A 14,337-nucleotide genomic window follows, 5' to 3' on the forward strand; every position below is an offset into this window, starting at 1 on the left:
GTTAATTATTCCCTTATTTTAGGTTTTTATACAGTATACTACTTATTTTGTGGCCTGCCATTATTTGCCGTTTAAAGTCAACATGAAACAACTAATTTTGCTTCCATATTGCGTCATTTTTCCAAGCAAAAATACAATGTAAATATCAACATTATAGGCTTTCAAAGCAATATTTATTTGGCAAAAAAACATTTTGTTTTGTAGTAATAAACAACAATGTCATACTACAAAAAACATGTAAAATACCTCACAGGGACTTTAATGTAGGGCCTCAATGAATCATTGACTCGTTTAGTTTGTTCTGAAGATTCATGCAAATCAATCGGTTCACATGAACCATGATGCGAACCAACCAACTGCGCTTAATCAAAATTTAATTTACTCAAATAAGTATAAATTTCCGGTGTAAATAGCTGTGCTTAACTAGATTTCTCTACCAAAAAGGCAGGGCCTGTAATGAATCTCATTTTAGTGAATCGATTCTTCCAGACGAGCCATGTGAAATGAAGCAGTACGCTAAAGTAAACTGCATGATTTACATTTACCATTTAAAAAAACCAATTAACTGAAATGAGTGTAAACAACTGTGGTTAACCAAATATTTTGTCACCAGAAACTCAGGACTTTTACACATGGACTCAAATGAATCAGTTTCTCATTTTAGTGAATCTGTTCTTTCAGACAGTCCATCTGAAGGAAGCAGTTCACAAAAGTACACTGCTTGATTTACATGAACCAATTAACTAAAATGAGTTTAAGTTTCCAGAGCAAACAACTGCTGATAACCAATTATTTTGCTACCACAAATTCAGGACTTCTGCTGAATCAGTGACTCATTTTAGTGAATCATTTCTTTCGGAGAGCCCATGTGAAAGGAGCCCACTGCTTGATTTACACAAACCATTTAACTAACTAAATTAGTGTAAGTTTCCAGTGCAAACAGCTATGGTTAACCAAATATTTTGCTGCCAGAAATTCAGGACTTCGACATCCAGTTTTTTGGGATGGTCCATGTAAGCAGTTCACAAAAGTACACTGCTTGATTTACATAAAACATCTAAATGAACCGATTCGTTAAAACGAGTAACTTTCCAATGCATTGATCAGAAATATTTCTAAGTGAACAAATAGTTTCTATTGTTGGTTAAAAGGTCAGGGGACTGTCTGAACATTTCAGTGAAAGATTATGAGTCATCGCACTGATAAAGCATTTCACAATAAGACCAGAAAATTGTATTAAGAATGTAAAGGGTAACAGTTTTGTTTTCATGTTGACTTTGCAGTGCCCTTTCTGTGATGATAGTTAGGTTTCATTTAGTCTGTTCATTTTTTTGTGGTAATCCAGGTCATTTTCTTTATGGTAACTGGTTGAAGACGGTTAATGTAAGAAGACAACAGAGTAGTGTCCCCCATGTGTCCCCAGGCCCCCTCAGCAGGCGGCAGTGCCGGATCTGGAGGTGATCTCTCAGCAGGTGGAGGATGAAGGCCAGTGCATGGCTCCAGTGCAGCTGGTCAGCTTCGCCTACAGGGACCTTCCTCTCGCTGCCCTGGACCTCTCGCTGGCCGGATCCCAGCTACTTTCCAATCTGGATGAAGAGGACAACCAAGAAGGGTAAGAAACTGCTGGCACACATGTGATACTGCACTTCCGCATCTGTGTAATTTGGGACTTCCCATTGACTTTAGTGCTATAAGATTAACCCAAATCCAAAAATGAGCTTTTTAGTAGCGAGTATAGTAGGGCTGTCAAATCGATTAATCGTGTGTTATCGCATCTACCATAAAAGTTTGTGTTTTATCAAATGTTGTGTGTGTGTTTATAGTTGCCCTCAATCGGGTCATGGGGTCTATACGACCCCAATCGACTTTTACTTAATAAAAAAAAAGGTTCCCTTCATCTCAATAAGATTTTGTGACTTTTCATACATTATCTATCTATAGACACACAAAAAAACTGGGCTTGATTCAGTTATTCTGAAGGTATGTAAAAAAATAAAAATAAATTTACACTTCTGGTCTTCGGGGTCAATATGACCCCACATTGAAATGAATGGGAAATGTGAAAAAAACTAAATATATATATTTTCACACAAAAAAAAAAAAGAAAAGAAAAAAAAAATCTGGCATAAATCTGAAAATTTTTACACAGAAATGAAGGTCTAGTACTAGAGTATGAATGCAATGTATCATAAAAATATAATATTTCATATGCAAGCTAATGGTGTAGTTGAGAAATTGTGTGGTATATGGATACAAAAGTACTTTATATCTCCAAAAACACAGCATTAATGTATAGATAGAAGTAAAAAAATATATATATTATTTGTATGATTAAAAATTTACATTTTTTGTACAATTACTCAATCAATTGTTGGGGTCGTATAGACCCAGAAGTGTAAACAGGAAACAAAGACCATTTGAGGGTTTATATATATATATATAATATATATATAAACACACAAACACACACATTTATATATTATATAAACAAACTTTTGTGTTAGATGCGATTAATCGATTTGACAGCACTAGGATAGACATTTAGTCTATTTGTGAGCAGGTTTTCCTTTTGAACACACCTAAAGAATAAAAAAATGTATTCATTTATTTTGCTTATAATTTTTTTTGTTTTTTTATCAACTATGCACTTCCCTAAGGCTACGTCTACATAAATCCGGATACATTTGAAAACACCACTTTCGTTTAAAAACTCTCCGTTTTCAGGCGTTTTCCAACGTTTCAGTGTGGATGAGAAACTTTTGGAAAACACCTGAAAATGCTAAATTCAACTTACTGCACATCTGTAAAACCTTCTGTGCAATTCTTCTAATATGATCATTTTATTTAGCAAAAGATCTCACCATTCACTAATGCTACCGCGCAAAAACGACATTTTCAAATTTATTCATTTTCAAAAAGCTTCATTCAAATGAATAAAAACGCAGTCTCAGCATGGACGGAAGGCCAAAATGGAGAGAAAAATGTGTTTTAAAAAGAAAATGTATTAGTGTGGACAAGGCCTATATCCCTAAATGGAGTCTTTTTTTGGTCCACACACAAGAACATGATAATATTGAATGTAGAGGCATAATATGACATTTTAGTCTGAAATGAAACATTTCCAGGGCAACTGTTTCCTAGTTTGCGCTACTCTAACGTAACATTTTGACGGTGTCTCTTTGTTTGCGCTCTTGTCACGGTGCCACTTTCAGTTATTATCGGATAAAGGATTCCGACGAAACGTACGCCAGACTGGGACAGAAATATTCAGATATCCAAAAAATCAGGAAGAGCAGCATACTCTCACTTACATCAACGATACTGACTTTTAACTGGAATTCCAGGAATTCATTTGATGCTTGGCAGGGGTGAGGTAAAAATAAGCCTCAACATGTCTTATAAACAATAGTAGCTGTATCTAAAGTAGCCGAGATTTCAATCTTTATTGCATCTGACATACAGTAGAACTCTAAAGGAATTTGTTTATAATATATGTTGGTATGCTGAAATGATTTGTAATGCAGAACTGGATCGTTGAGGCTTGTTTACCTATTGTGTTTCGGTAAAAACCTGGGAGCACTGAGAAAGATTATTATTTTATTTTTTTTATTTCTAAGATTTCTAATGGAAACTCAGACAACACCAAAATTATATCTTGAAAGATAAAATAACTAAAACAAATGAAAGTACTACTGTGCAATAACACTATTCTGCTGTTTGTTACAGAAGTTTTAGCTCTCAAAACTGTTACGCTTTTCTAGTAACCAATAAATGGATTGGTTACTGCCATTCATAGCATTTTTTGGGTTTTCGATTAGCATGCCTTTGTGATCCATATCATCTTGTTGCATCATTTTAAGATTTTTGGATCAACATTTTTTTCTGCTTGTGTAATTCTGTTCTCACTGAGATATACTTTTGACTATCAGCACAAAGTCTGGACCACTTAGACTGGAAAAACGCCATTTGAATTGACCAATCACAGGCTTTTTCCTTTTTACACTGGACTCATAGCGTAATGTGTTACCTTACTTCTCAAACCTCTCCTACACTCTTAGAAGACGAGGCTCCATGTAGACGCTTAAAGGGTCAGGCGCTGCTTATTAGTTTTAATTAATAGTGTTTTTTTATTTATTTATTACATTTTAGGAGCTTGATCATGCTTTATCACTAGAAAATATATGAAATAGCGTGTTAAACATTAATAGAACCATTTTAAAACCCTACAGGTCTATATTAAACCCCATTGAACCTTTTTTTCTAAGAGTGTGTAGTATGTCTGTGCCATTTTTTTTTATTTTATTTTTTTTTTCAAAAACCGGATGTTTACCGCAGGAGGTTGGATTCTCGACTACTTCACACCATATTTTTAAATGCCAGGTTTCAGTGGGTGTATTTGTGTTCCTCAGTGGTTAGTGTGCAAATGTGGCTTTAAAAATCATCTGGCAGCCGCATTGCATGCTGGGAGTGTAGAGCACCCAGACCTTTATGGTGCTGACGGGGTTTTTTTTGGCAGGCGACGCTGCTGTCCCGTCTGGGTAGCGTGACTCACCGTGGACGGCCACTGTGCAATGCTCTGCTTCATGCAGGGAAAGTTGACAAACACCATAAGCTTAATTATGGCAGCCGTCACACTGTCCACAAGCCATGCCTGTATTGTGTGTGTGTGTGTGTGTGAGACAGATGGTCCGTACAATCTCTCAAGTGTGTGATCGTGTGAGTTTGTTTCTGAGATGTCAGCACAGAGCATTCTGCCTCTCACAACTCACTTTGTCAGGTGACACACCTGTGATAACAGCTCAGCTAAATGTTGTGAAACTTTTTTTTTTTCTCCGTATTTAACTCTTTTTGAAAAGTTGCCATCCAGCGCCAGCATTTTTTGATAATTTTCACAATTTTTAATAGTTTTATGAAAATCTGAACATGTAATATGTCAAAAGAAAGCTTTAATATATTAGCTTCATGTATTATTTTTTTTATCAACACTTGATTGTGGGTAAGTTTCATTAAAAAAAGCAATTTTGAGCAAAAGGATCAGGTTCAGAACGAATATCAAAACATAGATGGAGTAGATCGAGTCCTTCAACACCCCGAAACGTCACCTATACCTCGTCCTGGGGCATTTAATTTAATGACATTTAATTCAGTAACATCAGGCAGTTTTAGTTTATATGTTGATGATCGCGTTATTTTACGTATGCATATGATATTGCTTGTTTCTTCTTCGTCTTCGTCTGTGTTTGGATCAGGAGACGCTGTAATATGTGTCATTTTTAATGTTGCAAGTTTAATGTTATGTTTTCAAAATGTAACAGAAATATTGTGTTGCATATAATATTAAAATGTATTTGTTATTAAAAGCCTTTGACAAAGCACGATCACAGCGAACATTCAGTTCAATTGACACGATAGTAAAAGGTTGGAAGACCGCAGTTTCACGTGGAGCATTTGGAGATTTTTAGACATTGCTCAGTGAACAACATCTCTCAACACTAAATTATAAAGGCCGGTCTCATATAGACGCCTGTCTCAAATATAAGCCGGTGCAGTTCGCCATTTGGGAAAATAAAAGCCCGGGCTATTATTTGAAGTTTTACGGTCAGAATCAGCGAATAACATTAGCAACACATCCTCACGGTACAAATTTTATTAGCCATTTGACGATTTTCTCTCACAAATCTCGCAATTACTAAAGCAGAGATTCCTTTACGATAAAGCAGTGTTGTAGTACTCGAGACTCGGACTCGTCTCGGACTCGGTCTCGAGACCATATTTTAATGGTCTTGGTCTTGTCATGGACTCGTGTCCATTTGGACTCGGAATTGACTCGTACTCGAACATTTTTTTTTTAAGACTCGGAATTATTCCCGAGTCCACTCGAGTTCAATTCAAAATATTTTTCATGATTATTAATGTATGTTAATAAAATATTTCTTTAAATTGATTGACACGCCCAGTGATTGGTGATTTTCTAGTGCGCAACTGCGCATGACAAATTGTAATAAAATTACTTTTAACACCACCTACTATGTGCCCTTTTTACCCTAAACTGATCATATTTTTTAAACTCTAAGTAAATTCAGTAAAAAAAAAAAAAAAAAGGATTTCTCTAAATAAATAAAAGTAAATTAGGTAATCAACCCTCACTGGTCTCGGTCTCGACTCGGACTCGACCGTCTCTGGTCTCGGACTCGACTCTCTATGGACTCGGTGTCGACTCGGACTCGAGCGAGGTGGTCTCGACTACAACACTGCGATAAAGTCCCACAGCGAGGAACTCCCAATCATTTCCTGATGTATGAACTTATTAACGCTTCCAGCTTATCCACTTTTGTCAAAGAAACCTCGTTACACAGTCAGTGGCCACAGCAACCTTTGCAGTAGACTAAACTGAAAGTTTGCCTGGTAGAGCACAGCTGTTTATGCGTGAAAATATCCTCTGTATCATTCTGTACATGTTTCAGATGTGAGTCACTTCAGAAACATGACGTGCTCTCGCTTTCTCTACTCACAGTTATGGGAGAAGGAAACAAAGCTGCTGATATGCCGGTGGGGTGAAACTGTCACAAACAGTGTCCCGGAATGGCCATGACCTTGCGCTTTCTATGGGAATCTGTGCAAATCAGTTTCTGTCATAAATGTTTTGAGGATAATATTAACAGAAAGCATGTTCTAACAGAAAATATCCCAGAAAACTTTTTACAGCATTTATTGTATTTCGATTGCTGTTCGAAAAAAAACAAAAAAAAAACACACAACAAGAAACCCTAAAACACTTAAAAATGAGATGGGGCGACAAAATGTTTTACTTGCAAGGGATTGTTTTTTAATCGCTTAAAATTGTTCTAGATACCACACCTAAGATAAAATATGTCGTGAACAAAACTAAGAATGTATTTCACAGATCTGTCAGGGTTTGAAGGATCATCAAAGGGAGAAGGGACAAGGATCAGTACTCGACAGGAAGCAAACCACAGCTCGCAGGATATCAGCCCTTTTCTATTCATTTAAACCTACTTTTAAAGTGTGTGTGTGTGTGTGTGCGTGAGTTATGCATGGTCCTAGAGATGTAATATTTTAGTAGTATTATTGTATTTTTATTCATGAGCTATTTAATGCAAATATATGCATCTCTTTATAGTTGATTCCCCAGCCTTTCGACTCCAATTGGTTTATTGAAAGTATAAAATGCCTTACATTTTATGGCTAGGCTTTAAATGAGATCACACACCACAAACTTGGCCGCACTGCAAGTTTACATTGACTTTCTCTTGCTCTCCGAGGCTGCATTGTGAAATATTATTGCATTTTAAAATAAATATTTTCTGGTTTAATATATTCAATTAAATTTTACTCTGTTATGTTAATAACGAGATGTAATGTCAATTTGCAACATGACAGCTTATTTTTCAGTTGTTTTGTCTGTGTCGTTGTACACATTACAGATTTCTGCTGGGTCTAAATCAGAGACAGATGAAGTAGCACAATAAGATTTGAATGCATTAGTGTGAGAGCGATTGTGTGTGTGAATGAATGCTTCCTGTGCTAATAATAGTGAAGCTGTAGGTTTTTGATCAAAAACAGAAAGCAATACTGTATATGCCAGCACTTTTCAGTTTATAAGCTATTTTATTCTTTTTTCATTGCTCTCCAATGACGACAGGATTTCTTTAGAGAAATTTCACTTTTAAACGTAAATATATCATTTTAATAAAAAAAATGTAATGACACTATGTCGTTATTATGAAAAAAAGATTGTTTTAATGACATCTCTTATTACAAGATAATGTTATTATGAGGAAATATATTATTTTAAAGAGAATTTCTTTTTGTTTTATTAACACATGTGAGTATTACGATAAAACATTGTTTTAACGACATTTCATTATTATGAGAAAATGTAATTTTAACAAGAAAAATGGCATTTTAATGAGACATTACGAAAAAAACTGTTTCAACAAAATATTATGAGAGAATATGTAGTATTTTATCAAGGAAAAATGTTGTTTTCAAGACTATCTAGTTATTATGAGAAAAGTTGTTAAAACAAAATTTGTCTCATTAAAATATGTTTTCTTATAATAATGAGATCACGTTAAAAAAAAAAAATTTCACATTGTTTTAAAAAAACATTTTTCCCTCGACAAAATACTACATATTCTCTCATAATATGTTATTGAAACAGTTTTTTCGTAACGTCTCGTTAAAATGCCATTTTTCTCATAATAACGAGATGTCGTTAAAACAATTTTTTTAACAATTTTTTAACGTGATCTCATTATTAGAAAATATATCTTAATTAGACAAATTTTGTTTTAACGACACTATCTTGTTATTAAGAAAAAACTGTTTTAACGTATTTTCGTTCTAACTTTTTGTTTTAACGACATAGCATCTCGTTATTACAAGAAAACACGTCTTTTATACGACACAACATCTCGTTATTATTTACATAATTGAGTAGAGAAATGTGTGTGCTAGCATTGCGCCACCGTAGAAAACAGTTGTACTACTTTTTGTGGAAATAGTGAAAAAACAAATTCAGGATTCTTTGATGAATAGAAAGTTCAAAAGAGCAAACGAATCTTTTGTAACAATGTAAACATGTACTGTCATTGTTGATCAATTTAATGTGCACTTGGTGAACACAGCTGTTCATTTCTATTTAAAAAAATCTGACTGACACTTTTGAGTGATTTACTTACAAATATCCCACCCAAGACCCGTTTTAACATCTCACACACCTTGTCTGTTGTGATCAAACAGCAGATATTACAGAGATGATGTAGTCTAGCGCACTCACTGGTGGGCTGCCACGTGGGCGGATGGTAGTAGTTGCAAACTTCAGGGGGCATTTGCAGAGCTGGCAGTCTCAGTGCAGGGGCAAGGCCTTCAGTGTGTGGGATATTATTAGCATGTGCTGGCACTTGGACTTCCTGACCGGAACATTAGACTGGTGTGTATGTGGACTGCCCAAAATATTCCGGCTTTCTGTTGTATCTTGTATGCTTTTCATAACAAAAGATATTGACTGAGAAAAAAATGTAAAAAAAAAAATAATTATGATTTTCAATTGTAATGGTTTTGTTTTGGGTGTTTATTAAGTGTTAAATACGTTCTAAAAATTTAAAATGATTTTCTAATGTTTTGGTAGGCTGCCCATTTAATTGAATATAATGTTTATAAACTAGATTTTTACATTAATGCCCTTGCTCAACTGTATCTATAGAACGAGACATTAAGCCAAGTGCATTATGGGTGAATTACTGACATCCAGCCTCAAACAGATGAAAAAGACCTCGGAGAGGTATATTATATACAAATATATACTGTATATATTTTTTTCTCTGTGAAAAAAATGAAATATTTCAAGTATTTTTAAGATGCTTAGTTGCAGTTTAAAGAATTTGATAATATTGCGATACATTTGAGCTCTTTCATTAATTTTATAAACTCAAGTTTATAAATTTAGCACTGAAGTGACACGTCCTCCTGGTAAATCCTGAGAGATTAATGGTGTGCTTTTCAAATAAAGAATCTCTCTGAGATTCAGCAGATATTTTATGCTTAGCTTTTGTTGTTGTTTTTGTTTTTTAACTTCTTTATCCCTTCCCTGTGCTGAGGTTTGTCTGCTGGCTGTGACAATTGTTTTTAGCTTTTGCTTGCTTGCTCTTTACCTGACATTGTCAGTGGAGCGTGCTCTTTCCTGCTGATCTGAGATCAGCCGCTCTCTTCATTATGTTTAGAAGCTGGGGATGTAAGAGATATGTGTCTTAGATCAGCATCCAACTTTTGACATTCGCAGCGGTCACTGGAAATCAGTCTGTCCTATTTCCTTATGACACAGGACCCAAAAGCAGACAATTCTCAAAAGACTGCTTAGAAAGAATTATCATGCATTTTTATTCATTTGAGGCTGCTTTATTGGGCATTGCCAACCTTGAAGACTGAGGGACCTTGCTAGTGCTCATAGACATATTTCCGGACAGGAATTAGAAATCGCCTGACCTTAAATATTAAACTTACAATGTGAACTTGACCCATAGACCCATTTCTTTTTTAGGTATGAATTATATGTATACATGCTTTGTCTTCTACCAAAACACTCTAGAAACAAAAAATGAAGAAAAAAAATGTACCGGTAAAGGTATTTACGTAACATGTTACTATATATTTTGTTTAATTTTTTTTGCTAAATATGCCAAATACTTTGTGGGACTCACAGTTCCACTCACATCTTCCAGCTCAGAGTTTAAAATTGTATCTAAATGCTAAATCTAAATTGTGAGATATAATGATGCATTTATGAGAAAGTCGCATTGTGAGATAAGCTGCATTCAAAAATAAGGCCACAATTACAAAAAATTAAGTCGCAATTATGAGATTTAAAGTCACTTTCTGAGATATAAAGCCACTATTACAGGAAATTAAGTCACAATTGTGAGATATAAAGTCAGAATCGTAAGATTTAAAGTCACGTTATGATAAATAAAGCCACAATCACAAGAAATTAGGCCACAATTGTGAGATTTTAAACTCAAAACTGTAATATATAAAGTCACGCTTTCACGAGATGTAAAGCCGCAAGTACAAGAAATGAAGTCCTACTTTTGTGATTTACATTCTGGGCCACAATTACAAGAAATGTCGCAATTGTGCAAATCAAGTTCAATGAGAAAGGGTCATTCTTACGAAAAATAAATTCACTGTTGCCTTTTTATTTCTTATTTTTTTTACTCTTAATATCAGAACAAGCTTCCATGCCAAAGAATCTTCCAGTCTATCATTTTCTTTCAATTCCTGCTGCAGTGAGTGTGAATCAAACTATATAACCATGCCATTATCAGAACCCAAAGAGCAGGTTTCAAAGCCTTGACTGCACCTGATAGATTGGTATTACTGCTCTTGGAAATATCGTATATATGCTGTGTGATTTTGTTATTTTACAGATATTACGTTTCCTTTTTAAAAATGATTCCTATCAAGAAACATAATGGCTTTGATCAAGCTATTGGAAGCAAGTCTATTTCTCACCGGCTCGTGCCAATAATGATTTGTAGAATCAACAGTAGGGTTGGATTGCTAATGCTGTGCTGTTTTTGAGAGTCACATGCATCTGAGATCTCTGTCAAAGCAGCGATCGGTTCTGGTTCTTGTTTGCCCTTTAGTTATTCTTTAAAGGCCGAGACCCTGGCTGAAGTTCACCGGGGTCAGTAACGTGAAGCTGTTAATGCTACCGTGAGTGAGGTTGATTTATGTGGTGGCTTGAAGGCGCTTGTGGTACAGCTTTGTGCTCCTTGATTGCTTTTTCTAAAAGTGATTTCCTCAGAGACCAACGTGATGCCTTCTCAACCTCTTGGCGTTGGAGACTCACTGCCAGAGTTCAGCTACTAGTGAGGCCATATGAACATATGCTTGTCCACTCTATCTGCTGCCTTGTGTTTTCATCAGTGCTTTGCTAATCATGTAGCCTCGAAAATGAGTCTGATACTTCTCCGTAGGGCTTTGATTATGAGGCACGCTTAAACAAACCACAAAAAAAAACCTCTGCACTCAATTGGATAGTCCGACAGACCTACAACTAGAGCCAGACCGATATATCGGCCAGCCGATATTATCGGCCGATATTAGGCATTTTCCATAATATCGGTATCGGCAGCTATAATGGCCGATAAATGAATATTTAAAAAATAAAATAAAAACGGACGAAACTCGCTTTAATCATCTCTCCTTGGCCTGTTATTTTGAAAATGTATGTTTTACAATTTGCAGTATGATGTTATCTATTGCTAAATTATGGCTCATCATAGACTAGCTAACCACAAAGCAAGCTAATGCCACTATCATCAGTGGAAGACCGCTAACGTTAACATTAATGAGCTTGGAAACCACAATGAACTTTTTCTGCCTAATTTAAGTAATTATTACTGTATTTATAACTAGCATATCTCTAGTTACAGTCCCTGCATTGTAAAATGTAAGTTATACTTGCGAGGAGTGAACATTTAGACATAGAGAAAAAGTATCAAACGTATCTTGTGCAGAAAAGTTAGCTTTTCTTTTACACGTGTGTAAAATCCAACAATATTTAATAAAAAAAATAAAAAATATCGGCCGATATATCGGCATATCGGATTTTAAAATCCAAAAATATTTGTATCGGTATCGGCCTTCAAAATCCTTTATCGGTCGGGCTCTACCTACAACCAATCAGAGCAACGCAGTAAGTCAAATACTTTGCATACAGTTGTCAACTACAGAACTTACTTTTTTAGAAGTAAAATAACAAGTATTGCTTCTTTTACTTGATCCTCCATGAGTACGACCAAAAGAGAAACCACAACGACCACAGGCTTTTCATTACGTCCCATCTTCTTAGCGACTGATAAGTTCCAATTTTCCCGAATCATGTAGTAAGGACGGCAAAAATATATTTCCGATCGACAAACGCCTTGATTGCAGTTTTCTGTTCGTCTATTAAAATGGATGCGTCAAAATGAATGTGTAATCGATACATCTCAATTCTCCAGCTGCAGTCATCTTTGAGGGAAACCAGTTATGCGCTTTTTGATAACGTGATGATTACGTCCTTGCAGATCACCTGTCCATCATCGTTTAAAGCCCGCCCTGGCAATTTGATTGGCCCGAACGTTTCTTGTCTGATCATAATTACTCCTCAATGGATCGAGTCCAGACCGAACTTCCCGCCTAAAAAATGTTGTGGGCGGGGTTCGGGCTGGCATCCAGGCTACTAACCATGGATAACTATGAGTTTATGTACAGCTCTTAATAGGAGTTCAAGGCAAAAACCTGGAAGATGAATAAAAAACAAAAAAACTAATCATCTTTGAGGGTCGTATGATGCAACTTTCTTGTTTCTGCTACAATGGCTTTAACTTCCGGCTGATCTGTTGCCTGTGAAGAACATAGTCACTTTTAAAGCTCTGTTTCACTTAGTGAAGCAAGGCCTATGTCGACAGCAAAGCACCTCGCCAGAGTTCAGAGTAGTTTTCTTTCCTGTTCATTTTTCTCCCGAAGCAAGAGCGGGAGCGAGAGAATCAGTGTTTGACCGAGAGCCGAGTATGACAGCACATTTCTCCAGTTCACGATCGATCAGGTTCATGGTGTAATTCAGCCCTCTCCGCTCGCCCATGTGCGGGAGTTCAATCCGTCTCTCCTGCGTCTCGCGGAGTGCTGATACTGATGTCTCTATAAACCTGTCCACTCCAGCACACACACTTCCCCCTCGCTCTTTCTGTGTGTGCGTAGGGTTAGCAAAAGTGCAAATTACCATTCACGTTTGGAAATGTGTTTGTGTACATTACCGAAGTGAATGTTTGAACATCGTTTGTGTAAAGCTCCAGTCAGGCGTGTATGCATGTAGAGATGGTAGTCAAAGACGAATGTCAGGAAGTGTTCTGGCACAAATTACGGATGATTTTACGGCAGACATTTTAAAGAGCCCCCATCATAGCATTTGAAATGTTCCTATTTTTGTTTTAGGAGTTCCCAAAAACAGTTTAACATGCATGCACTTTAATATGCATTTATTTTGAATTGATTTGCTCACCGACTCCCAAATGATTCGTACAACGACTCATTTTTCCGAACCACTCCTTTGCGTGACGCTAATCGGCGGTGATTGGTCAGATGACAGACCCGGTCAGTTATTGTTTGTTAGCATAACGCATCAACATATTGATAAAGCACTGCAGTAGTACAAGACGCTCTATTCTTTATGACAACTCCAATAACAGCGACAAACATTTCACATATTTAAATAAAATTGACATTGGAGACCTAGAAGCTGCGCTGAGCGTAACTTACACACACACAAATACACGCGCACACACATACTGCCTCGCGCCCCGACGCAACAAAACCGTTCAAAACCCATAAAAGCAACAATTATTAATAATACTCACAGGTTGTGATTCGAAGGAGGAAGCTGATCCATATACACTGGGTAAGTAAGTTACTGAGCCCTCCTTCAGGAACAACCGCTTGCGAATCCACATTTGAATTCATTTATGTTTTTGAACTAACGTTATTCGTCAATAAAATGATGAGAACACAATCGGGCTATACTGTTGTGGTATCGTTGCAAATATGAACTCTAGCCACCGATTCTTCACATGCTCGTCCCTGGTAAACGAAAACAAAGTGGCTGAACTATCTTTGCATTGTAGAACACAGCGTCTTCTCGACATGATGCTATGATGAAGTATTTGAATGTGTTGACTTCAAGTTTACACTTCCGTCTGCCAGTATGTATCTACGTCACTACGAACCAGCTAATGACTCGCTTCAAAAACAATTCATTTCATAGACTCAGAG

At 36.2% G+C, this 14,337-nt stretch overlaps 1 protein-coding gene across 3 annotated transcripts in view; it reads left to right on the forward strand.

Annotated features, from left to right (window-relative positions):
* tmem266 (transmembrane protein 266) overlaps positions 1-14,337 on the forward strand; it is a 60,076-nt gene that overhangs the window by 21,845 nt on the left and 23,894 nt on the right. For 2 of the 3 annotated variants that reach the window (XM_089127954.1, XM_089127953.1), the window contains exon 3: positions 1,424-1,612. The exons of the other annotated variant lie outside the window; for it this stretch is intronic. In XM_089127954.1, coding sequence (XP_088984080.1) covers positions 1,424-1,612 — 189 coding nt within the window. The remainder of the gene's footprint in view (positions 1-1,423; positions 1,613-14,337) is intronic. 3 annotated transcript variants of the gene reach the window in all.

This window comes from Pimephales promelas, chromosome 25 (genome assembly GCF_988280905.1).
Source record: "Pimephales promelas chromosome 25, fPimPro1.hap1.1, whole genome shotgun sequence".
Lineage (NCBI taxonomy): Eukaryota > Metazoa > Chordata > Actinopteri > Cypriniformes > Leuciscidae > Pimephales > Pimephales promelas.